Source organism: Podarcis erhardii (assembly GCF_964252035.2).
Source record: "Podarcis erhardii genome assembly, chromosome: 9".
In the NCBI taxonomy this organism is placed as follows: Eukaryota; Metazoa; Chordata; class Lepidosauria; order Squamata; family Lacertidae; genus Podarcis; species Podarcis erhardii.
Window position 1 is genome coordinate 20,979,437 of NC_138512.1, and position 25,167 is coordinate 21,004,603.

The window sequence follows — 25,167 nt, forward strand, 5'->3', positions numbered from 1 at the left end:
TATTGTTCTAGGACCAATCAGACTACTGCATTCTGAATCCTATTGTTCTAGGACCAATCAGACTGCTGCATTCTGAACCCTATTGTTCTAGGACCAATCAGACTGCTGCATTCTGAATCCTATTGTTCTAGGACCAATCAGACTACTGCCTTTTGGACCCTATTCAACTCAGTACATAACACTACCTGTAGGAGGGGCTTCAACAGTTGTTCTACTGCTGCCACTGCCCCAGGAGGAAGCAGAATATAGTAAGGAATTGGGAGGGGGACACAACCCATGAAAATGGATGTGGATACCAGGACAAATGGGACGCTAATGAAAGAAACAGGAAATGAATCAGATCTTAACAAATTGCACACAAAATGAGCAAAGCTTTCAGTAATTACTGTAAATGTAATTTTGAAATGATTTTTTTCCAGTTTTACATCAAGTCCTGAATCTGGTTTATTGGTAGTATTACTGCCTTCATTGTAACATCCTTTCAACCTATGAAGTAAATCGGTGGTGGAGAGAGTGTGATGGTTGTGTCACATGTTTTGGCAGGAACCCCATGTCTCCTGTGAAATCTATCTTTCCCCTAACTGTTCATCCACCTTACGACATTGTTTTCATTCCCATATGTTGCATACATAGCAGACATTACCTTTCAATGAGATGTTTATCCTTATTAGTTATTCTAATCAGTAAATGTTCCTGATATGTAATTAAGAGGTAAATACGGTGTCCTAGAACACATATAATCTTATGTTCTTTACTACAGGGTTGTGCGTCTTATGCCCATCCAAAGTAAAAGGCATAATGACACCTTAATGATAGCTCACACCCTACAGAATTATACCAAGGATAGCTCCAGTTCTATAGTGTTTTTTCACTGAACAAAGGAAAAGCTCTTTCTGGAATGTAAACTTACTGTCATCCCGACTGCAAAAGTTTGCAAAAGAACTAAAGTGAGCCATTTCCCCATAATGATCTGCTCACACCTTCCTTGCTTCCTACAGAGGGCAGCTAGAACTGAAATAGCATGCTATTCTATCTGAAAAATGCCTTTCTTGAGAAAACTGGTAGGTCGAGTGTCCTTTGTGTGCTGTTGCAATTGCTTACCTCACCCACTGTGATGTAGCCCCGTTGCCCAGATAACTAAGTTCTAGCTAGGCTTGGTGTCATTTGATTACAGATGACCCTGGCCCAGCACAGAAGGAGAATCTACCAAAATGACAGACATGCGAACAATCTGAAGGTCATGCCAGGCCGTGCCAGAAAACTCTCCAAACATGAACATCCTGAATGCTCTCCTTTCTATGATATTTGCATTGTTGGCTGGGCTTATCCTCGTTTTCTGCATCACCATCATGGCTTGTGTCCTGCTCTTCAGCACGAAATTAACCATCACAATGGGCAAAACTAAGATGGTCACAACATTTCAACAAATGGCTCCTGATGCGGAATTTGCAAGGCCCATCGTCACATCTGAACCAACCGTCCTAACCATTGAATTTGACGAAGCGGAGCTTTTAGCCAAACTAGTCAAAGAAATCGCTCCCAATTATGGCATGGTGGGTGGTTTTCCTTTTCTTTCCTCTTGCAAGAATGTGCCAACTGACTTTCTGGATCATACTGAAAACTTATCTAGTGTAGCAGGGGCTGTCAGATGCTCTGGGAAGCTCCCAATGTGATATTTGTCCCTAGCATCTAGATTAACTCAAATGTATACTTTAGATAGACATTTCTTCCCTACATTTGTTCATCCATATGATGGCCAAATTAAATGTAACGGGGCCACTGTTTAGGCATTCCACTCATTCACACCTAAAACAGAGATTTGTCATCTTAATTTAATGCTGAAAGAGAGTGGGAGAGGAACACAAAATCTGTCTTATACTGAGTGAGTTCACTGATCCTTCTAGTTCCGTATTATCTACACCAGCTTTTCCCAACCCAGTCTCTTCCAGATATTTTGGGCTATAATTCCCATCATCCCTGACCACTGACCATGGTAGGTGGGGCTGGTGTGAGCTGTAGTTGAAAACATCTGGAGGACACCAAGTAGGTGGAGGCTAAGCTACCTTTGAGATGCCAGGAATGTAACCTGGGATGATCAGAGCATGGAAAGTACATGCTCTACCACTGAGCTATGGAGAGGAATATGGCCACCTCACCCCTCTTGCACTATTCCTCTCCTCATTCCATTACTCCAAGAACCTTTCTCTCCTCTTAATTCCAGTGCCAAAAGTTATCCAAGAATAGAGATAAATGCTTGGAGCAATGAACCAGAAAGGATAGGAAAGGGAGGAGAGGTTTGGTGTTCTTCTCCTGTGTACTTCTGCTAGACACACACATGTCCATCCCTTTATATGTACACAGAGTATACACATGAAAAGAAGCACATGTCTGTTATTCTTTGCATCTAGTTCGATCCCATGGCAGTGCATTAAGTAAAGTAAGAAAAATACAGAACACCATTTTGGCTTCTTTTCTTTGCAGAATTAATCAGGGGGGAAATAGATAACAGTAGATTGTCATAAATCCAAATTCATGTGTTTCAGCCATTAGACCCACTCTAGAGACCATCACAAGCAGCAGAAAGCTGTATTCCCACTGCTGTGTGTGAGCAACTTCTCTTCACCCTTTGAACAGATGGTCAGCGCTGTAAACACCACTCACCTACTAGTGGGGAGAGAGCAGAAGTAACTCCACAGCTGTCATTAAAATCTTCACTTGGAGGCTGCTTCTGCACATGATGAGCTCTCTCTCACACAGTGAACAATTCCATGCTTGTCTTTCTTTCAATATACAGCGACTTAGCTAGAGAGCAAGAACTTTGCTTGCACAAAAATGGAAAGCAGAGATCATGCAGTGCCGAACTCTTGGCATTACAGGACATTGCAGTGGTACCTCTGGTTACGTATTTAATTCGTTCCGGAGGTCCGTTCTTAACCTGAAACTGTTCTTAACCTGAAGCACCACTTTAGTTAATGGGGCCTCCTGCTGCTGTTGCGCCGCCACCGTGTGATTTCTGTTCTTATCCTGAAGCAAAGTTCTTAACCCGAGGTACTATTTCTGGGTTAGCGAAGTCTGTAACCTGAAGCGTATGTAACCTGAAGCGTATGTAACCTGAGGTACCACTGTAATTTCCTGCAACCAAATACTTCAAAAATAAATGTGGAGCACACCATTCAGAAAACAGAGGAGTGTGTTCATTAAAGAGATGCATTACAGGAAAGTTCCAAACTCCACGGTAGGACAGCGTCCAACATAGTAGTGAGCATACTCTCAGGTTCTCCAGAACTCTTCAGCAGTCCGTGCTTAACTATTGCTCAGTGTCCTGTGGGCTTTTGGATGATCCTAATAAAAGTATTGCTCTACTGTTGATTTTGGATTTTTTCTGAAGGGCCAACATAGCTACCTTTCTTCTTGTGTGCCTTGCGGCACAAGACTGTCTGAGGTGCCACAGCTTGTGTAATATAGAGTGAGGAAGCATTATTATTATTATTATTATTGTTATTGTTATTGTTATTGTTATTATTAATTTATTTATTAAATTTGTATACCACCCCTCATCTGAAGATCACGGGTGGTTTGCAACCTAAAAATCCAACACAAAATACACAACACACACAAAAAAACCCAATAGCCCCACTCCCACAAACACATTTAAAAGGCCATATTTTGTTTAAACAGCCAGAAGCCTGTTTGAGAAACATTGTCACCTGACACGTAAAGATATGTAACAAAGGTGCCTGGCGAGCGTCCCTGGAGACAGCTTTCCACAAATTGGGGAGCCCTTGCAGAAAAGGCCCGTTACCGTGTTGCCACCCTCTGGACCTCTCATGGAGGAGGCACACAAAGAAGGCCTCAGGCGATGATCAAAGGGTCCAGGTCAGTTCATATGGGGAGAATGAGCTGGGCATTTACCCATTCAAGTCTCACCTTATTCAAAATTCAGTAGGAAAGACTCTGAGGCAAGTGACTATAGAATCATAGAATCATCGAGTTGGAAGAGACCACAAGGGCCATCGAGTCCAACCCCCTGCCAAGCAGGAAACACCATCAGAGCACTCCTGACATATGGTTGTCAAGCCTCTGCTTAAAGACCTCCAAAGAAGGAGACTCCACCACACTCCTTGGCAGCAAATTCCACTGTCGAACAGCTCTTACTGTCAGGAAGTTCTTCCTAATGTTTAGGTGGAATCTTGTTTCTTGTAGTTTGGAGCCATTGCTCCGTGTCCGCTTCTCTGGAGCAGCAGAAAACAACCTTTCTTCCTCCTCTATGTGACATCCTTTTATATATTTGAACATGGCTATCATATCACCCCTTAACCTCCTCTTCTCCTTGACCACCACCCCACTTCCAACTATAATATGGGTATAAATAGTACTGGTGTGTCTTAGACAATTTTGTAAGGATTTGTGGGAGCATATGAGGAGTGCTTTGAACCCTTGAAAGCCGCTGTATGAATATTTTTTATTATTTATGAACTTGTGAAACACCAAGTCAAAGAGAAACCACCAACCATATTTTCACTGCTTGCCCAGAACTGCTAAGGCAAGGTAGGTTTGTCAGGCATAGGAAGTTTTGGGTTGGGTTGTGCAACCCTGATCACACTTGTCCTATAAAACAATTTATATTTTGATTTCCCAGACAAGCAGACAGGCAACTGTTCCTGACCCATCAGACAGGTCGCTGGTTAACTTACATTCTTCATTTTCACTGAAAAAGATAATGCAGGTCGCTGTGAGGAACCAAACCTGGGCTATCGTCTCGCTGAATGTTCAACCTAGCAACAGCACTTGGAACACAGATCTCCACCTCAAGGGGGACAAAGCAGAAGTCAAAGGCACAGAGGAGCATATATTGGTGTTCATCTGCAAGCAGCTGAGTGAAAACTGCACCTTAGAGAATTATGAGTCTCAAAAGAAACCCGTCATTCAGAGCCTAGAACTCAGCGATGTCATCAAGGCCTTCTTGCGGGCTTTTCGTAATTCATATCAAGCTTCCCCTGTTCAAGAAACCGATGCTTCTGTGGATGTCAAGACTGAAGAGGAAGAAATCTTCCAGAGCAGTGAGGAGTGAACTTGTGTCTACCACTGTCACCCCAGAGACGGGCACAATCTGCCCACAATGTGCAACCTTTTACGGGATATCACCCTGGCATCTAACGTATTTTAAAGGCAAAGATAAAGCATTTGACTGGTGAGAAATCTGCACTGTTTTCCATTGTTCAGGATGTCTTCTTCATAACTACTTAATGTATATAATGTCTGAACCTTGCCGGTCTTGGGCTGCAATTCTGTATACCAATAACATCCCCTCCAACATTTCTCCAATGAAAATAGGGATGTCCTATTTAATTATAATTATAATTTTACCCCGCCCATCTGACTGCCCCAGCCCCAGCCACTCTGGGCAGCTTCCAACATATGTTAAAACATAATAAAACATTAAACACTAAAAAAACTTCCCTATACAGGATTGTCTTCAGACAGATTGGGGGTCGGGTAACTCCATACCCTCCAACATTTCTCCAATGAAAATAGGGACATCCTATTCCATACCCTCACCATTAAACATTAAAAAACTTCTCTAAACAGGTCTGCCTTCAGATGTCTTTTAAAGGTTGTATAATTACTTATCTCTTTGACTCAGGGGTTGCATAATTCCATACCCTACAACACTTCTTTGATGAAAATAGGGACGTCCTACTGTACCCTCCACCCTTTCTCTGATTAAAATAGGGACATCCTAAGGAAAATCGGGACATTCTGGGATCAAACCAGAAACCAGGGCAGCTTCCCTAAATTCAGGACTGTCCCTGGATAATAAGGACACTTGGAGGGTCTGCAATAGTTCCTGTAGTAAATTCCAGTGAGTTAATTGGACTTGCTCCTACCTAAGTGTGTGTACAGGACTGAAGCCTCAGACTCATATGATTACTGTAATTGATTAATATCTCCCTTTTTTGCAACTCTAGTCTTAAGTAACGCAGAGCAGCAAATTAATCTGAATTGGCCTAAAAAGCCCAATGGGAGAAGAGGACCCTCAGGCTGGATACGCACAAAACCATCATGAAAATCCATTCTACGTTCTTAATCTGCAAGTATAACTCTGGGAGGCAGAAATAAAACCCAATCTCTTCCCTAAGTGACTCGTGATTAAGAGCCAATAGACACACTGTCTCCTCATTAGTTGAGGTGCAGTGCGGAAGTCTTGAGGGTTGCACGGCAGTAATGAAAAGCTGGAGTTAGTCCATTGCCATCTGTCATTCTCCCCCCTGCTAACCCACTCCATTGGACGCCTAATTTCCTGTGAATAAGTGTTTCTAAAAATACAGTATCTGCCTTTAATACAACAGAAACACATTGGGAGGGCTGCAACACAAAGCTTACCCTGTGCATTTTCACCCCAACAAACTTTGCATCCCCACCAGGAAATCATACTTCACATACATTCTTGATGTAAGCAGGGACCTAGGAGAAATCAGGATAATCTTTCAGCTTGAGACATTTTGTTTTATTCTGCAACCCTCTAGAGTGTTCTCCTGTGCCATAATTATTTGGTTACTTTTTTTAGTGCACTAAAAAAAGTGTTGTCACACACACACACACACACACACACATCTTTTCTTTGGATTTCCAAAATTCTTTGGCAGTGTAGGAAAAACAAGAGAGAGTATAATGAGCATAGCTGTCAACCGTCCCTTATTTGGTGGGAAACTCCCTTATCCCAGCACCATGTCCCTCTGCTGTCCCTTATTGATGATGTCCCTTAAATTTCCCAGGTTTCAAAGGAAGCAGCTCCTCTCCCTCCCTCCCTGCCAGCCAGGGAGGAGGGAGGCTCCAACTGTGTTGCTTGGCTGCCTGGCCTGCCCCCCTCCGGCCTCCTCTCACCAGCCTTGGCCCCCAGGAGACCCTCCCCGCCGGGACTGGTGGGAGCCTCGGGCCCTTCCGCCGCCATCCTCCTCGCAGCCGCCGAACTGAGTGTCTCTGCCTGGGGCCTCCCCTCTGCCCGCTGCCACTGCCGCCGCTCCTGCTAGGCCGTACTGCTGCTGCGCCACCAAAGGACCCGGATGAGATGGGCAGCCTGACACGGCCTATGAATTGCTGAGGAGCCTTGAGCGGAGAGAGAGGGCAACCATAGAGAAAGCAGTTCAGAGAGAGGAGGAAGAGGAGGAGGAGGTGGAGGTGGAGGTGCGGGCAGGTGTCCCAAGGGGTAGCCATAGAGGGGGAAAGCGGAGGAAGGACCGCAAGCGCTTTTCCCATAGATTTGTAGTGGTAGACTAGCATAGATGGTCTGATCTGCGGGTTTACTTTGGGCACTATTTTTTCACCCCTCTCTTCCTCCCGCCCCGCCTGATGGAACTGAGAGCTGCAGATGGAGCACGAGAGAAAAGATACAGAACTGCAGCAACATCTTCATAGCTTGGACTTCGTTTTGCATGAAAAGTGGTTGCTGCTTGTAGTTATTTAATTGCAGTGTTTCATCAGCTCTTGTCTTGAGCAGCAACCTCTGGAAATGAAGGGCTAAAAACCAGCTAAAAATCTTTCCAAAATTATCTGGTCCCTTTTAACTTCTTATTTCAGCTGGTTGACTAAAATCTCTAATTTGGCTGCTGATCCCTTATTTTCGAGGCTGCTGGTCCCTTATTTTCTAATCTGTAAGTTGACAGCTATGATAATGAGCTCCAGGACTGACTAGGATTTTATTCACATTCACACCATGCAGAAAGATACAGGGTCACCTTAATCTCTGTGCCTCCACATTGCCCCCAGATTTCCCAAGCCAGTCCCTAAGGTGAATGCAGACATATGTCTCTTAACCAACACAAGGAGCAGCCAAGTATTACAGCTCTGGGAAGGCCATGCCTGCCCCCTGAAAGCTCCTGGGAAATTATGCCTGACTTCTGTTGTCTACCACTTTCTGCAGTGACTGGGAGCTGCCCATTTGCTCCTTGGAGAAGGGATGTGGCTCAGTGATAGATCACATTCTGGCAACACATATTCTGGAAACCTGAGAAACACACAGTGGTTTACCAGCTTCAGATGAAGGCTATGAGAGGGGGACTCTACCAGTCAGGACACATTAGCTAGAGAAGTGGGTATGAGAAAGCGTGTTCTCCCTCATGGAGAGCATGTGTTGCAGTGGGGTCTGCTGAGCCACCCCTCTGTTGCCAGGCAGGGTTGCTAAAGAGGGCCTAGGGCAACAATTGGATGGCTGGGTTGCTGGGCTAAAAGTTACGTGGCAATTTGGGTGGGAGGGGTAAAATGTTTTAAATACTCTGCACGCAGCCTGGAGCTTTCTCTTTGCTGCATGCAATGGATCACCCGCCCAGCTGCCCTAAATTAAGGGGTTATTTGCATTGAGCTTGCTATGCCTGTCATGGAGTCATCTGCCTTTGAGCAGGGGCCTGGTAGGAATTTTGTCCATCTGGCTTATTGGCTGGGCCATTTGGTTTTTGCCTACTGCGTAGCAAATCGTCACAACTTGTAAGGTTGCGGTTAGGCATTGGTTATAAATTGGTTGGAGGAGGGGTTAGGATAGGCTGGGCCTGCCCCTCCATGGTTGCTGCGGAAAGGGAATTCTGTTAAAGGAATCCAGGGGCTTGCCATCTTTTCGTCCGAATCCCTGGAATCGGGCTAGGGCCGGCAAGCCTTCGGGGAGCAGGCGGGTGAGAGTTGAGGGTCTGTGTCTCAGCTTCATTTCTTCCTGATATTGTTTTCCCTTACTGGCTTTCGGTGGTGCCCAGAAGTCAGTTCTGTCCCCAGGCGGGGGGACAGATAGTCTTAACCAATGCCTAAACAACCACTCACGTTTATGTATTTCAATAAAGTTGTGGCCAAAATTATGCCAAAAACATTCAACAAAATTTATGTGTGTGTTGTGAGTTATTGGGGGGTGGCCTGGGGACCTCGACACGCAAATAGATCAATTTAGGTCATGTTTTACATTTCCAGCTTATATCTTGGTCCTTCGGAAATTAAAGATTATTTTAAAGGAGTCCTTCATACAAAATTACAATTAAAGGCTAGCCTTTGGAAAGTGACTCAAATGAAGGCATTCAAAGCTTAATCTGTTACTTTGCCATTCAGGGAAAGCTTTATGCTTTCTTGGAAATGATTCAATGTCCCCCATTTCTAGGCATTCACCCCTCTTGGAGAAACACATTGGGATACTCTGGCTAAATTAATGTTATCTAAAAAGAATGCTTTTACAACTTCCCTAAGAACATTCTGCTCAAAAGCCAGGCAGTGACCGATGAGGAAACAGAGGGCCTGCTTCAGAGTCATGGCTTCAAGAGTAATTATCCAAACTACTTTTTAATCATTGTTGCTATTTCTGATGTTCAGTCTGTAATGGAAGCAGGAATTGCTGGTGCTTCCTTCTTTGTCCCATGTCCAGAATGGAAATCAATCCTGCTATTAGGATCAGCATCCACTGTTCTTGCTGCTTTCCACCCAGAAACGATGCCTGATTGATTACATGTCATCCCAGCCTCTTTGCACTGTGTTTCCTTGGCACTGAAAATAAGGGGATGGAATGACACAATGACAATGTAGCTTGGATAAATTATGTAATTATTTCATAAGTTTACCACAGTGGGCAGTGAGATGAATAGTAGTCTTAGATGGAAGATGAACTGCAGTGGAATGGAAACAGTGGTGCCTGCTCAGTCAGTAGAGCGTGAGACTCTTGTTTTCAGGGTCATAGGTGATGACTATAGGGAGGAATGGAAAACAATGTCACAATGGCCTCACCCACGCATAAGGTGGAGGTATCAGAAGCACTGAATCATATTACTGTAGACTTGGAAGGGACCCAAAGGGTCATCTAGTCCAACTCGGTGCAATGCACTAAAACCGCATAACCTGACATATTTGTGCCTGTTTCTAGCCACGGCTTCCTCTCTCTGATGCTGCTTGGCAACCATTTTCTTCTCTCTCCCTCACTGAGTGATCCCAGCCAACCAGGAATCTCAAAGGGAACATGATGATGACATCACATCAGCACAGAGCCAATCAGATTGGGCTGCATCACGATGTCACTGGGAGCGAATGAAGCCGGGTTAACCACATTTTAATTGTCACATCCTTTTGCAGCATTACCAGAAGGGGACACATTTATTAATAAGTGGGAGAATTATTCTGATTATAGTCGTTACACTTTTCACTTTTTGGTGTGGTCCTTTTTCGTTTAGTCAAGCACGGCATTGTTAAGGCTTTAAACAGAATCTGTTTCTTCCTAATAATAATAATAATAATAATAATAATAATAATAATATATTAATACCCCACCCATCTGGCTGAGTTTCCCCAGCCACTCTGGGCGGCTTCCAATTGAGTGTTAAAAACAATACAGCATTAAATATTAAAAACTTCGCTAAACAGGGCTGCCTTCAGATGTCTTTTAAAGAGAAGATAGCTGCTTATTTCCTTCACATCTGAAGGGAGGGCGTTCCACAGGGCAGGCGCCACTACCAAGAAGGCCCTCTGTCTGGTTCCCTGTAACCTCACTTCTCGCAATGAGGGAACCGCCAGAAGGCCCTAGGCGCTGGATCTCAGTGTCTGGGCTGAATGATGGGAGTGGAGACGCTCCTTCAGGTATACAGGACCGAGGCCGTTTAGGGCTTTAAAGGTCAGCACCAACACTTTGAATTGTGCTCAGAAACGTACTGGGAGCCAATGCAGATCTCTCAGGACTGGTGTTATGTGGTCCTGGTGGCCACTCCCAGTCACCAGTCTAGCTGCCGCATTCTGGATTAATTGCAGTTTCCGGGTCACCTTCAAAGGTAGCCTCACGTAGAGTGCATTGCAGTAGTCCAAGCAAGAGATAACCAGAGCATGCACCACTCTGGCAAGACAGTCTGCAGGCAGGTAGGGTCTCAGGCTGTGTACCAGGTGGAGCTAGTAGACAGCTGCCCTGGACACAGAATTAACCTGCGCCTCCATGGACAGCTGTGAGTCCAAAATGACTCCCAGGCTGCGCACCTGGTTCTTCAGGGGCACAGTTACCCCATTCAGGACCAGGGAGTCCCCCACACCCGTCTGCCCCCTGTCCCCCCAAAACAGTACTTCTGTCTTGTCAGGATTCAAACTCATTCTGTTAGTTGCCATCCATCTTCCAACCTTCCTTCCTGTGCTGTGAAACTATACATCCAACATAAGTATGTGGTGGTGGAAACCCCTTGAGAAATTATCCAAATCTTTAACAGAACTCTCCAGGCATCCCATGGCATCCCTGTTCAGGGAAGTTTTTAATATGTAACGCTGTACTGTTTTTAACACTTGATTGGGAGCCGCCCAGAGTGGCTGGGGAAACTCAGCCAGATGGGCGGGGTATAAGTAATAAATTATTATTATTATTATTATTATTATTATTATTATTATTATTAAACACTACTGATATTTTACCTGAGGACCCTCCATACTCACTTTCAAGGGAAATTCAGTGTGGCAATTCTGGCTACCTTTCCCTGTCACAAAAATTTGCCCTGACTTTACCTCAGGTAACAGGGGACTTGTCTTAAGTGAATCAGCAAATATATCCTTCAGCATTCTGTGGCATAAAAAAAGGAAACAGTCAGGGTGAAAGAACCCTGCTCCCCCCGCCTCCAGCAGTTAATTCAGTTCATTGCCAGGCATCTGCCAGGACTGATTCAGAATAACAATGCTCTCCTCTGAAAGGAACTGGGCTTGTTTTATTTATTTGGACGTACAGTACACATCTATTGAAGTCCCTTGGCACTTTAGTCTTTTCAATGCGCCAGTGCAAATGTAATTAAACTCCACATTTCTATTTAAAGCATTTGAAGTCCGTCATAAATAAAAGTTCCTATTCTCTGTGACTTTGCAGGGCTTTTCCCTCAAGGGGGTCACAAAGAAAGAAAATGGGGAGCAGGGAGACCCTTCCCCTCTTTATATGTCTGTCTATAGAAATATTTTTCTATAATTCATTCTGGAGGTCTGTTCTTAACCTGAAGCTCCACTTTAGCTAATGAGGCCTCCTGCTGCCACTGCGCCACGGCTACACGATTTCTGTTCTCATCCTGAAGCAAAGTTCTTAACCTGAGGTACTATTTCTGGGTTAGCGGAGTCTGTAACCTGAAGCGTCTGTAACCTGAAGCGTTTGTAACCCGAGGTACCACTGTATTGTCTATTCAACCCTCCCCCCCCCAAAAAAAAGGTGTCGCGGCAGTTTTCAACAATATAAATCTCAATGCAATCAAAATTAAGAACACGAAAAGTCATTTTAAAAAGTTAAAAGCCACAGTCTGCAAGGTTGAACTACGCTGAAATCCTGGTGGAATTAAAATATCTTAACTGCTTGCTCAAAAATACTGACGGACTAATCTGCTTCTTTTCAGAGGGAGTTCAAGAACCAGGGCAATGACACCCCAAAGGCCCCATCTTGGGTTCCCACCAGATGCATCTCAGCTCAACATGCTGAGCTGAAGGGGAAGTCGGACGACCAGGACAGAGTAAAAAAAACGATAAGAAGCAGCTCACTCTTCCCATTGCATCAATAAATGTAAAGGTGCAATTCAGAACTCCAGGATGCTACCCTAATTATAAGGAGTGTTGATATAGTAGATGCTTTCCTTCTCCTGGAAACGTTTGCCAGAATCTGTGACAAACAATTGCCAAGTTTGGGGAGAAGAAAAAAAAAAGTTATATAAAGCAAACTCGTAAGACAATTTTTTTTGTCTTGCTGCATTAGGAGCAGGTCACACGTCTGTAATACGATTTCCCAAATGCTTTTTTGTTTTTAATCACTTCTGCAAAAGAAAGAAAAGAAAAGAATGAAAAGACTTCTCCTCTTCTGATTAGCTTCGCTCTCCTCTCTCATTTGTTACTTTAGTAAAAAGTACTTTAGCCAGAATTAGGTCAAAGTCTGCAAATAATCCCTGGATATAGAAGAAGTTTTGTTGAGAAGTTTGGGGCTAGGCAGGCAAACATCTTGTTCAGAAATGGCACGGAAATCTATTATTATTATTATTATTATTATTATTATTATTATTATTATTATTATTATGTAGCTTTAGTTCATATTTACCTCAGAGAAAAGGGACGCGGGTGGCACTGTGGGTTAAACCACAGAGCCTAGGACTTGCTGATCAGAAGGTCGGCGCCACGGGGTGAGCTCCCGTTGCTCAGTCCCTGCTCCTGCCAACCTAGCAGTTCGAAAGCATGTCAAAGTGCAAGTAAATAAATAGGTACCACTCCGGCGGGAAGGTAAACTGCGTTTCCATGTGCTGCTCTGGTTTGCCAGAAGTGGCTTAGTCATGCTGGCCACATGACCTGGAAGCTGTATGCCGGCTCCCTCGGCCAATAAAGCGAGATGAGCGCCGCAACCCCAGAGTCGGTCACGACTGCACCTAATGGTCAGGGGTCCCTTTACCTTTACCTTTTTGCCTCAGAGAAAACATGGCTGCAGCCCACCCCCAGCACATGGAACATTATGGAGCGATCACTGTGGTAAATGGTATCTTATGAAACTATGCCTAACTCATTTATATAACAATTCACATCTTATGTTTATTCTTCTACATGACTGGACCAATGGAATATGCACTATGCAATTGATAGGGATATTAATTGTATGATTGCTGTACTGTATATACAGTATTATTGTAATTGATACTGTTGTTTAATGTTCTATTTTCAGTTTTATAATAACTTTCATTTTTAAAAAAGAAATGGCATGCAAGCAAAGATTCCCAGAGTTGACTATTCATGGCAGTTTGTTGAACTGCAGCAGCATTGACAGGGTTGGGGGAGGTAAGCAAACCAGTGTCTGAATAGCAATCAATATATATATATTGGTTGCTGGGTTTCCCTTTTGCTTTGTTTTTAACTCTTGGTACCAGTTCACTCTTTACTTGAAGAAAATGTCTTCAAGAGGTCTTATATTACAGTGAGAAAATTTCATCAGTACCTGTTTCTGTGATTAGCCAACAACTACGAGAGTGTCTGGGGCAAGCCAGCCAGCTGGGTGGAGTATTAAAAATGAAATTATTATTATAATTATTCAGAGGCAGAGCCTTTTCAGTGGTGGCCTCACATCCACAGAAATCCCTCCTTACTGAGTCTCCCTTTCTAGTTGCTTATAAATGGACTCTAAAGACTTACTTGTTTTGCTTATCCCTTGTGGACTGATTTCTTAGGTTTAAAACCCTCTTGATTCATGTATGCTGGCCTTATATCGCTGAGGCTACCTGATGCTTAGACCGCATATGTATTGTAATTGTATTGCTTTTAGCTGTAACTGGAAGCTACTTTGTTTGTCTTAAAAGGCAGAGTACAAACATTTACAATTTGCTGCTGTTGTTCCTTTTCTTTTCCATGTTATTCTGTAAAGCAATCTTCTCTGACCTGTTTGCTTCTAGCTGTCTTGGACTACAGCTCCCCTCCATCCTAGCCAGCAGGGCCAATGTTCAGAGATTATGGAAGTTGAAGGCTGCAGTAAATAATGGGCATTGGTTGTGCTGTCCTTAGTACTGGGCAAAATTCCTTCCTCACTTTTGTCAGATCTTTCTTTCCAGTGAAGGCTGAGAGTGGAAATCCATAGCTATTCTTTTTGTCAGGGAGGGGGAAGGAAACGTCTTCAGACCTTTTGTGGTGGAGGAGAATGTGGAGCTTATATGGACCACATTATGAGATGGTCCAACGACTTATTTATTTCTGTTTTCTCTTACCTTTAAAAGATATGCTCCAGCTTGGCCGAACAGTCATCATGGAGGTAGCCATCTTTTTTCTGAAGTAGGCTCTGTGGATGACCTATATGATTGGAGTATGACAAATTATGGGGTGACTTTCCAGGGACATTTGAAAACCCATTTTCAAAGTGTGCAGGAATAAAAAATCACTCAGACCCACACAGAATTTAAAGTGTAAGCACCACTGACACTGAACACTGTACACCCTAATATCTGTTCCTTCCTCCTAATCACAAGAAGGTTCCCTACCCCACTAAACCACCCAAATTGGAGAAACGTGAAAAGACAAAACATTTGGATGATACACATTCATATTATCCACCATGAAGCTATTCGGGGCTTGGTGTTCTGGCTTGATTTTTATTTTGTTTTCTCCCCAGTTGTGCAACATCTAGCATATTTTCTTCAGCTTATCAGCATTTTATTTTAGACACATCACATTTGTCCAATGCCTTTAAATATTTTACTCAGTATACAAGATTTTTGTCTCCGTTTCTGCAATTATTTTGTACAGTGCCATAAATCATTCAATAAACAAGCTGGCACTTCTATCAAGATCTACCATACTTTTCCGTGTATTGGACGACCCCATATATGAGATGCCCCCTATTTGGGGGGACTCAAATTTAGGAAAATGGGGGGGAATGTTGAGCTTTTGGGGGGTGGATTGTCTAGAGTTGTTGAGCTTTTTTAAGGGGGGAATGGCGAAAATCGCTCACCTGCATGTGGCTGTCCCCTCTCTGGCAGAAGCTGCCTATCCTTGCATCACTGCTGCAGTGTCAGCCAATCAACACCAGCCCTTGACGCAGCAACCAATAACAAGCCCAATAGCCACTGACAGCTGCGGCAGCAACCTATCAAACGTCCACCCTATGCACTATCCATGTATAAGACAACCCCCACTTTTAAACATAATTTTTAAAGAAAAAAACCTAGTCTTATACACGGAAAAGTATGATAATTTCTAAAGTGAGAAGGTTTTTGATTCAGGCTGGGCGCCAGAAGCTGGTCATAATAATAATAATAATAATAATAATAATAATAATAATAATTTATTATTTATACCCCGCCCATCTGGCTGGGCCTCCCCAGCCACTCTGGGCGGCTTCCATAGAAAGCAAAAATACAATAAAATATCACACGTTAAAAACTTCCCTGAACAGGGCTGCCTTAAGATGTCTTCTGAATGTCAGGTAGTTGTTTATCGCTTTGACATCTGCTGGAAGGGCATTCCACAGGGTGGGCGCCACTACCGAGAAGGCCCTCTGCCTGGTTCCCTGTAGCTTTACTTCTCGCAATGAGGGAACCGCCAGAAGGCCCTCAGCACTGGACCTCAGCGTCCGGGCAGAATGATGGGGGTGGAGACGCTCCTTCAGATATACTGGACCGAGGCCGTTTAGGGCTTTAAAGGTCAGCACCAACACTTTGAATTGTGCTCGGAAACGTACTGGGAGCCAATGTAGGTCTTTCAAGACCGGTGTTATATGGTCTCGGTGGCCGCCCCCAGTCACCAGTCTAGCTGCCGCATTCTGGATTAGTTGTAGTTTCTGAGTCACCTTCAAAGGTAGCCCCACGTAGAGTGCATTGCAGTAGTCCAAGCGGGAGATAACCAGAGCATGCACCACTCTGGTGAGACAGTCCGCAGGCAGATAGGGTCTCAGCCTACGTACCAGATGGAGCTGGTAAACAGCTGCCCTGGACACAGATTTGACCTGTGCCTGGTCAGTGGATCATTCTCAACATAAAGGATAGACATATTTCACAAGACTTTGTGGTACTTTGCCCTGCAAAAGGCCTTGTTCATACATCATCCCAACATGCAGTAAGGGCATGAAGGCAATGGAAGTAAGACTCTGGTTCACACCCCTTCTCCTATTGTGCAAATCAGAGCCTATGCCCATTTTCAAGATGCATACATTCCCAACCCTGGGCTAAAGGGACTGTATAGGTGCTCTCTCCCTCTGAATGATTCTACCCACTATGTGGGAAGGCGCATAAGCCCAAAGAGTGCTCCTGTGTCCCCAATGTATGTGGAACTTACACGATGAACCAGCCCAAAGTTGCAGGATATCTCTTCGGCTGTGATGGTGCAACATGTCTGCATCCAATTTTGTGTGATTTCCCACTACCTTCTGCAGCTCCTCTCCAAGTCCCATCCCAGGCTATTCTGAAGGGCAGTCCATCCTCTGATGCGACTTCCAGAGGGCACAAGATGGTGTTGGGAGTTTCCATTCCACCTTTAGTTGCAGACATGGGATTGTTACACATCACATGTCTGTTTACATTCCAGCACAGTTTGCTGGCATAAGCGGAACTTCAGCTGTATTGCTTTTGTTTTGACTCGCTCTCTGAGAAGACGGCAAGGAGAGACGACATGTTTCTTTGTCTTGATTTATGTTTAATAAATCCGTAGTTCATCGTATGTATCCACAAGCCTCAGCCTCTTCTGTTGTGCAGTTTACACTGCTAAGTATAGTGTGCTGAAGTCTGGGAGGCTTGAGTCACTGATTTATGTCAGAGCCAGAGGTCAATGGATCTTCACAGCGGCACAGCTGAGAAGGAGACGATCCAGCTGGGGCCTAGCCAGCTGGCCTTTCAATCCCCGGGTGCAGACAGATGGCTGGTAGAGGGACAGGAAAGTTTCCTTTCATGAACTCCCTTCAACTCAAATATAGTGGTACCTCTGGTTACGTAATTAATTCGTTCCGGAGGTCCATTCTTAACCTGAAACTGTTCTTAACCAGAAGCACCACTTTAGCTAATGGGGCCTCCCGTTGCTGCCGCACCACCGGCACTCGATTTCTGTTCTCATCCTGAAGCAAAGTTCTTAACCCGAGGTACTATTTATGGGTTAGTGAAGTCTGTAACCTGAAGCGTATGTAACCCGAAGCGTCTGTAAACTGAGGTATCACTGTATCTTGTTCTAGTAAGTCGTCTTCTAGTAAGAGCACGTGATTCTGTAACCAATGGACAGCTTGTTTAAGGTAGTCTCAGAGTCAGGGCTGCCATCTTGAATAAAATATTAGGTGTCCCAGGTAAGCCCCACCCCCATAATTGGTCACATGACTTGGTGCATGCACACCATTTGAATGGCCCATCAACTTTGGGGGCGCCCAGCCCCCTCAAATATTTTATTGGGGTTTGCGAAGGGACCTCAGCCCCTAGGAGTTGGCTCTTATGTTCAGAGTTGCCTCCCTGCTTGGATTCCCCAAGACGGGAGCAGTGTCTTTGTAGGGCAAGAACACTGGTTATTTCCACTCTGCTATACATTGGCGTAGAAACAGCAATGTTATTCCAGAAAATAAGCCACTCAATATGGAGAACATTTATTATGCAATAATGCATGAAAGGAACACTGCAAACTTTGACATTTTAAATTTAATAATCAAATTGAATCAAATTTACTCATTAGCTGATTAAATTATATGGTGGAGCAGAGCTTAAAAGAAAAAAAATATCAAAAACAAAACCACCGCAGTTTAGAGTAATCATTTATAAAAGATCTTCACTGTTTAGTAGCTACTGCAATGTTAGTATAAAAATCTCAAGGATTAATGTGAGTCAAGTTTCTTAAACATTTTTTTAGTGAAATGAATATCAACATATTCTCTAATTAGAGAGTTCACTGTGTTTTAATGCTCTGTTAAATGTAATTGTTGTTTAATATTGTTATGTCTTGGAATAAATGTTTTTCCCTTCAATGGTTGGTAGATAATCTATCTACATTAATCGTAGATTGGAAAAGCAATTTTGTTCATTCAAAGTTATTCAGTGCATAGCAAAAAATTATATCAGATACGTGGAATAAGCTATAGCTGCGTTCCTCAAGATCCATGCTGGCTGGGGCCGATAAGGATTGTAGATAGTACTGGCACTGATAATTTTTCCCAAAACTGTAATACTTGTCTGAGCACCGAAGTCTTTGGGGAAGCCCCTGTTTGGGGTCCCCCATGGCTCAAATGCGCAGCTCATATCCACCAGGAGTCATACTTTCAGTATTGTAGTCCCCATTTTGTGGCATTCCTTTCCAGCTGAGATCAGACAAGCCCCCTCCCCCTCCCTGTTGAATTTCTGGTGCATTGTGAGGACCTTTTAATTTCAGCAGGCATTCTAAGTCATTTCTGACACCATAGTTGGTTTAACTGATATTAACCCTGCTGTATTTGTTAAGCTCTCTGTCTACCACTTAGAGACAGTTGCATTTAAATGGCTCAAACTAAGTAATAAACTGGGATGCAGGTGGCGCTGTGGGTTAAACCACAGAACCTAGGACTTGCTGATCAGAAGGTTGGCGGTTTGAATCCCTGCGACAGGGTGAGCTCCCGGTGCTCAGTCCCAGCTCCTGCCAACCTAGCAGTTTGAAAGCATGTCAAAGTGCAAGTAAATAAATAGGTACCGCTCCAGTGGGAAGGTAAATGGAGTTTCCGTGCTCTGCTCTGATTCGCCAGAAGCGGCTTAGTCATGCTGGCCACATGACCTGGAAGCTGTACGCCGGCTCCCTCGGCCAATAAAGCGAGATGAGCGCTGCAATCCCAGGGTTGGTCACGACTGGACCTAATGGTCAGGGGTCCCTTTACCTTTACCTTTTTAAATAATAAACTGGGAAGGAGCACTACTATATATCTGATATGGTTATACTCGCCTCATAAATAAAATATTGACTGGCTGGCAAGTTTACCATGACTGAAAATGTAAAGGCTCAACAAATCAACCTTTTATTCTTCCTGGCCAAGCAGTAAGTATAAATATAAACTTCTATTAATCTACTTTCCTCAAAAAGCTTAAAGGCATTGTTATCCACAGACCTCCAACAAGCCCAATATTCAAACCAAGATGGCAGAGTGCAGGTATAGTAAATGTAGTGCTGTTCAGCAGTTGTTGGACTCCAACTCCAGTCATCCCTGGCCATTAGCTCTTCTGGCCGTGGCTGATGGGAGTTGGAGTCCATGGCACCATGTTGCAGGCGTGCCAACTTGAACAAAATATTGGGCGGGCCCAGGTAAGCCCTGCCTCACATAGTCGATCACAAGACATGGTGCATGTGCACCATTCAAGTGGCAATGCTCAACAACTTTGGGGGGGGGGGTCTGGCCCCTCAAATATTCTATAGGGGGGCCGTAGGGGCCCCAGCCCCTAGGAGTTGGCTCCTATTCCATGTTGGATATCCCAGGGGTATGGAATATTGAAGGAGAACTGGGTTCACACGGCCCAGGTTCTTGCTGTGTGACAATGGGCCAGACGTCACTCGCTTTCAGCCTACCCCATGCCACAAGGCGATGGTGGGAATAAAACTGGCAAACTACATGTGTGCTGCCCCATGTTCCTTGTGGGGAGGGGAGGAGAGAAAAGTGTATGTCATAATATGAAATTATTCTCAATAATGCCTTCAGAAAACATCCCTACTCAAAGACTACTGACAAAGACTGTATTCCTTGAACCTTGTTCCACGGCAGCAGTGCTGAAATCTGAGCATTGTGTGTCTATCAAATTCACTGAAGCATTTTGTAATTTGATTCCATGGAAGTGGAATCTATCACACCATGAATAATTAAAAGTTACAGGTGTTTGACAATGGCTGTTTGTACAATTTATTGAAGATTTTTAAAATCAGCATAGCCGAGCAGTAAATTATGTACAGTATCATTATCCACATTAGGAGGAGGTTTTTTTGTACTTAACACACACACACACACCTCAATTACTCTCTCTTTGCAGTCACCTCTGAAATGAACTGTGAGCTTCTGGTTGCCAAGGAAACTGATCTGTGGAAAGATGGAATGCCACTTTGATATCATTGTAAACCACTAAAGTGGAAATCTTTAACATTTGTCAACCTCTTAAAAGTAAGCCATTTCCTTCCAGTCAAAAAGAAAATGAACATGAAGTTATTCTGAGCAGGTACAAATGCACCACTCTAGAAACAAGCACACTTGCTGGAATAGTGGACATGTCCTGTTCTCTAAATGGTTCATGCCCAAAATAAATTGATTGTTCCTTATACAAATTAGGGCTGTCATCCCCCAACCTGTCAAGCCAGTCCTGTTGTCATAAATTAATGGCTTTAAATTGTGAATTAATAAGCATGTGCACTGAGTGATTTGGAAGGCAATGTATTTTCAGTTCAGCTATCCCCTCTGCTGCGCTCAAAAAGGCAAAATTCAGTAAGATCAGGAAAAAAGAAGAGGAAGAAAGAACCACCGTAGAAAATGCCACAATTTGCAATAAAGGATGGTTATATTTGAGGTCATCATGTGAAAGCTACATTTGTAAGAAGAAATACCAGTTAAAGTAGGGGAAAACAACTGGTAGCCATTGGGCTACCATGTTGATCTCTGCCCACAAGGGGACTGCATGAAATTAATATACACTTCTGTCATTTTCTGCCAGATACAAGCAAAATAGGCCATTAATCCCCACCCCCCCTAAGAATAGCAAGCAAGGTCCTTTTATCCATTGACTGAAAAAAATTATTATCCTGCCTTTTCATTAAAAGAATGATCAAGGCTGCTTACAAAAAGAAAGTTAACAATTAAAATGCAAACCCTCCAATAATACAAGACAAAGCAACAGTTTAAGTTATTATTATATTTAATATAATTACTCATATGGCTTCTGCTGAGGGTTTTGTTGGCAAGTCTTGAATTTTACTGTACTAGGCTTATTTTTAGTTCAGGGCAGGGAATGGGATAGGGAGGGTGTGTTTGGTATTTTTTGGTGGGGAGAGGGGCCAGGGTCATTTAGACAAGAGAAGAGTGAGTACAGGAAGCCTGCTTCTTTGTCTAGCATAGGTTTCAATGCTGCAGCAATGTTTATGTTGTGTATCTTTTTTTTAGGTTGTTCACATAAGTGGGTGTATAGCTTTAAAAAAATTAAAGTATGAATTTACAGAACCTTCCTGAGAAATTTTATCCATTCAGATTTCTTATGCGCCCTTCACCATAAGGTCCCAGGTTGGGTTGCAACAATGAAATCTACAATTATAAAAACAAGTAAAACAACTCCAAATGGAACAGAATGGTGTTGCAATACAGTAGTTTGATTGAAATATTGCATGTTTTCCTTTAAAGGGCGGGGGGAGAGACTTAAGTGATTCATCCAAGCAGAAACCCCAAATTCGCCTCCTTAATCATATTGGTGCGACTCTGATGTTTTTGGGCTGCTTATATTATACTGTAGTGTAAGTAACAAGGCTCCTTTGCTGGCAACCCTACACATGACAGACCAATCAAGGGGTTAGAAGGCCATATTGAGGCAAGTTGTGGGTCCTTCTAGTCTCATACTACTTCAGCTGCCAAAGCTTTCAAGATTCTCAGACAGTGGTTTCTGTGGCCCTTCTATTTGACATGACAAGACTTCCTTTTAATTTCTTCCATTCCACTTCTCTGTTCCCACCCACTCCTTCTGACATCTGTATATTCCTAATCAGCTCAGTTAAACCATTCTGAATTTCTGCACTGGTGCAACTCCCTCTGACTTCTTGAACCTTTGCAGTTTTGTCTGAACACTGCATCCCACAGAATTGTCAGCCCTACAGTTTATGATTCCATGAGCACGTTGGGTTATAAATTGCCAAGATAAGGAAAAACATACTATAAATTACTGCACCAGGATACAATGGTGAGCTAACAGCGGAAACATTAATTGATTAATTGATGTCATTAATTTATACATTTATTAATCAAAAGTTTAAAATGTGATTTTAATGATATTTTAATGGGACCCGTCTTTTTTGCAAACAGATGTTGAGAACTAATGGGATTGTTGTTTTATTTCTCTTGACTTCATTCAGTGCATGTATGATGTTTCTCTCTTTCCAAACAATACATTGCCTGTCTGTGCTGTTAGCGAAGAGAAACTGCATCTTCAAGAGTTTTTGATGTATCACTGACACTGGTGTATTGCCCTATCGTAGGGCCAGGGTGTGAGGTTGCCTGGTGACACACAGGACCTGAATGAGGCTTAGCTGAAGTTGGGGTCATCAAATCCTGGCCAGCAGGAACCAGGCAGGCGATTCAGATTCTAGTAATGCAAATAGTAGGGGAAAGTCAAGTTCTTCAGGACCATGGAAAGCTCCTGCAGAAAGCTTCCAGCTAAGATGAATGTTGCTTCAAAGGTGGTCTGAGCAGTGCTCATCACCTACATATGAAATCAGGTCTACTGTTTGAAGCCCAACATTTGGCTGAAAACTAAGAAGAATCTAACAGGGTGACGCTTTCATTTGTAGCTTTGCACTCTGGTGCTAACTAAATGACTTCCAGATACACCGACTACCTTCCCCACTGGAAGTTTCCAGGGGAATGAGGGGTCTTAGGCACACTGCCTTGGATTTACTTTGTATTCATGTTCTTCATTTGAGGATTTGAATTCCAAGCCCAGGTGTAAAATTAAACATCAGATCCTCTTTTTCTCTAGGTAGAGAGTTCTCTCTCTTCAACTGGATCTCAAGCTGGCAGTATTTAATCCTTGAATCATATTCCTGATAACCCACATCAATAAACGCCCTCTCTGCCTCAAAATTATTCTTGATACTAGAATAGGATACCTGTGGGACTATTTGAATCAGTTAGTTATCACAATTATGCTGTGTTCTTTTCTGGGTTATTTCGTTACTAATTATTTTTGTTTTGCTGCAATGTAGGTTCTCCAGTGAACGGGGATATAATGTTCTCGCAGTTGTCAAATACTTGTTATGGATGCTGGCATCCATATTCCATAGCTTTTGGTGAAGTTAACATCTGTCTTTTCAATACACTGCTTTTATATTTTAGAAAGTTCTTGAAGCATGAAGAACATAAAGTTCCAATGAACTAGCTTCTTCTCATTCAACTGATGTGGTGAAAAAAAGCAGATGTTTCTCAAATTGTTAGAATCTGTTGGGCTTCATTAGCTTTGAAGACGCATTTGAAGATTTTTCACGACACCCTCATTGTATATTTGATGAGATTGTATTGAATAGCAGTCTTTCAAGGATTTGCAAGAGATCATTTTCAAAACAACAAGCATATTTTAAATAAAGAACGCAGTAAAAATGTGTGTGTGCATGGGGAGAAGCGAACTCAATGGAAAGGGAGCAAAGAATGAGCAATCACTTCTACATTCAGAAGAGAACTTTTAATATGTGTTTTTTAAGCAGCAGCCCCCACCTTTGTGCCGTATGCAAGGCGAGTTGAAGGCCCACCACAAATGGGGATCTGGGATCGAGCCCAGATCCATTTGACCCATGAACAGATCTAGAAGTTGAAAAGGACCATTGCCATTAAGTTTGAATGCTTATTCGTGAAGTTTGAAAGTGGGAGGTGATTTCTTACACACATTCACTACAATGAGGGTAGCATGCAAAATCTTCATTACCCCCAAGTAAGTGAAGTCCAGTAGCCTCAGTTTAATGAAGTGGTGGTGGTAATGACAGTGGAAAGGGGTAAGGTGGCAGCAATGTAAGGCCTAAAATGAGGGACCATTCTGGGAAGTGAGGGTGTGCCATTTCCTGAAATACTTTTATGGTTTAGTTGGACAGCACTTTTGGCACTACTGGAGGTGGAGCAGTAAATCTGATGAAAGGACTATTGTTGTTGTTTAGTCGTTTAGTCATGTCTGACTCTTTGTGACCCCGTGGACTAGAGCACGCCAAGCACTCCTGTCTTCCACTGCCTCCCGCAGTTTGGTCAAACTCATGCTGGTAGCTTCGAGAACACTGTCCAACCATCTCGTCCTCTGTCATCCCCTTCTCCTTGTGCCCTCCATCTTTCCCAACATCAGGGTCTTTTCCAGGGAGTCTTCTCATGAGGTGGCCAAAGTATTAGAGTCTCAGCTTCAGGATCTGTCCTTCCAGTGAGCATTCAGGGCTGATTTCCTTCAGAATGGATAGGTTTGATCTTCTTGCAGTCCATGGGACTCTCAAGAGTCTCCTCCAGCACCATAATTCAAAAGCATCAATTCTTCAGCGATCAGCCTTCTTGATGGTCCAGCTCTCACTTCCATACATCACTACTGGGAAAACCATAGCTTTAACTATATGGACCTTTGTTGGCAAGGTGATGTCTCTGCTTTTTAAGATGCTGTCTAGGTTTGTCATTGCTTTTCTCCCAAGAAGCAGGCGTCTTTTAATTTCGTGGCTGCTGTCACCATCTGCAGTGATCATGGAGCCCAAGAAAGTAAAATCTCTCAGGAATCTTAGGTATGCCTATTTTCGAGACACATGGATAGATCGTGAATTTGGCTGGGGTGGTGGTGGATACCCTTCGAGGAAGCCTTTCTAGTACGCTTCTCCTCAGTGACCATTAAATATTGCTTCGTAGTTGCACCACAGCAGCCATTGCACTTCCTGACTCAACTTGCCCCCTCCTTTGCCACCAATTATTATCTGAGCCTGATTTTGATTGCCAAATGACACTCTGCATCCACTCTGCCACTGTCTGGGACATTGTCTGATTGGTTCCAGTTTTCAGACACCTTTACAGAT

The 25,167-nt window shown here is 43.4% G+C and overlaps 1 protein-coding gene across 2 annotated transcripts; it reads left to right on the forward strand.

Moving 5' to 3' along the window:
- The first annotated feature begins 1,146 nt into the window (after positions 1 to 1,146).
- On the forward strand, positions 1,147 to 6,139 carry LOC309349671 (uncharacterized protein). 2 transcript variants are annotated; one of them, XR_014160049.1, is made up of 3 exons: positions 1,147 to 1,553; positions 4,718 to 5,191; positions 5,970 to 6,139. XR_014160049.1 is itself a non-coding variant. In XM_081876017.1 (2 exons), exons 1-2 carry the CDS (start codon positions 1,272 to 1,274, stop codon positions 5,069 to 5,071), a joined length of 636 nt encoding a protein of 211 aa, XP_081732143.1. In that variant the 5' UTR covers positions 1,147 to 1,271; the 3' UTR covers positions 5,072 to 5,199. The 2 variants fall into 2 exon arrangements, 1 of the variants encoding a protein (XP_081732143.1); XM_081876017.1 differs by lacking the exon at positions 5,970 to 6,139 and having other exon boundaries at positions 4,718 to 5,199.
- Positions 6,140 to 25,167: the final 19,028 nt, after the last annotated feature.

What these genes read in the sequence shown, in the direction of transcription:
- LOC309349671 (XM_081876017.1), top strand. Translation starts at nt 1,272, where the DNA reads ATGAACATCCTGAATGCTCTCCTTTCTATGATATTTGCATTGTTGGCT. An exon ending in TCGCTCCCAATTATGGCATG is followed by an intron (nt 1,554 to 4,717) that starts GTGGGTGGTTTT and finishes TCACTGAAAAAG; the next exon opens with ATAATGCAGGTCGCTGTGAG.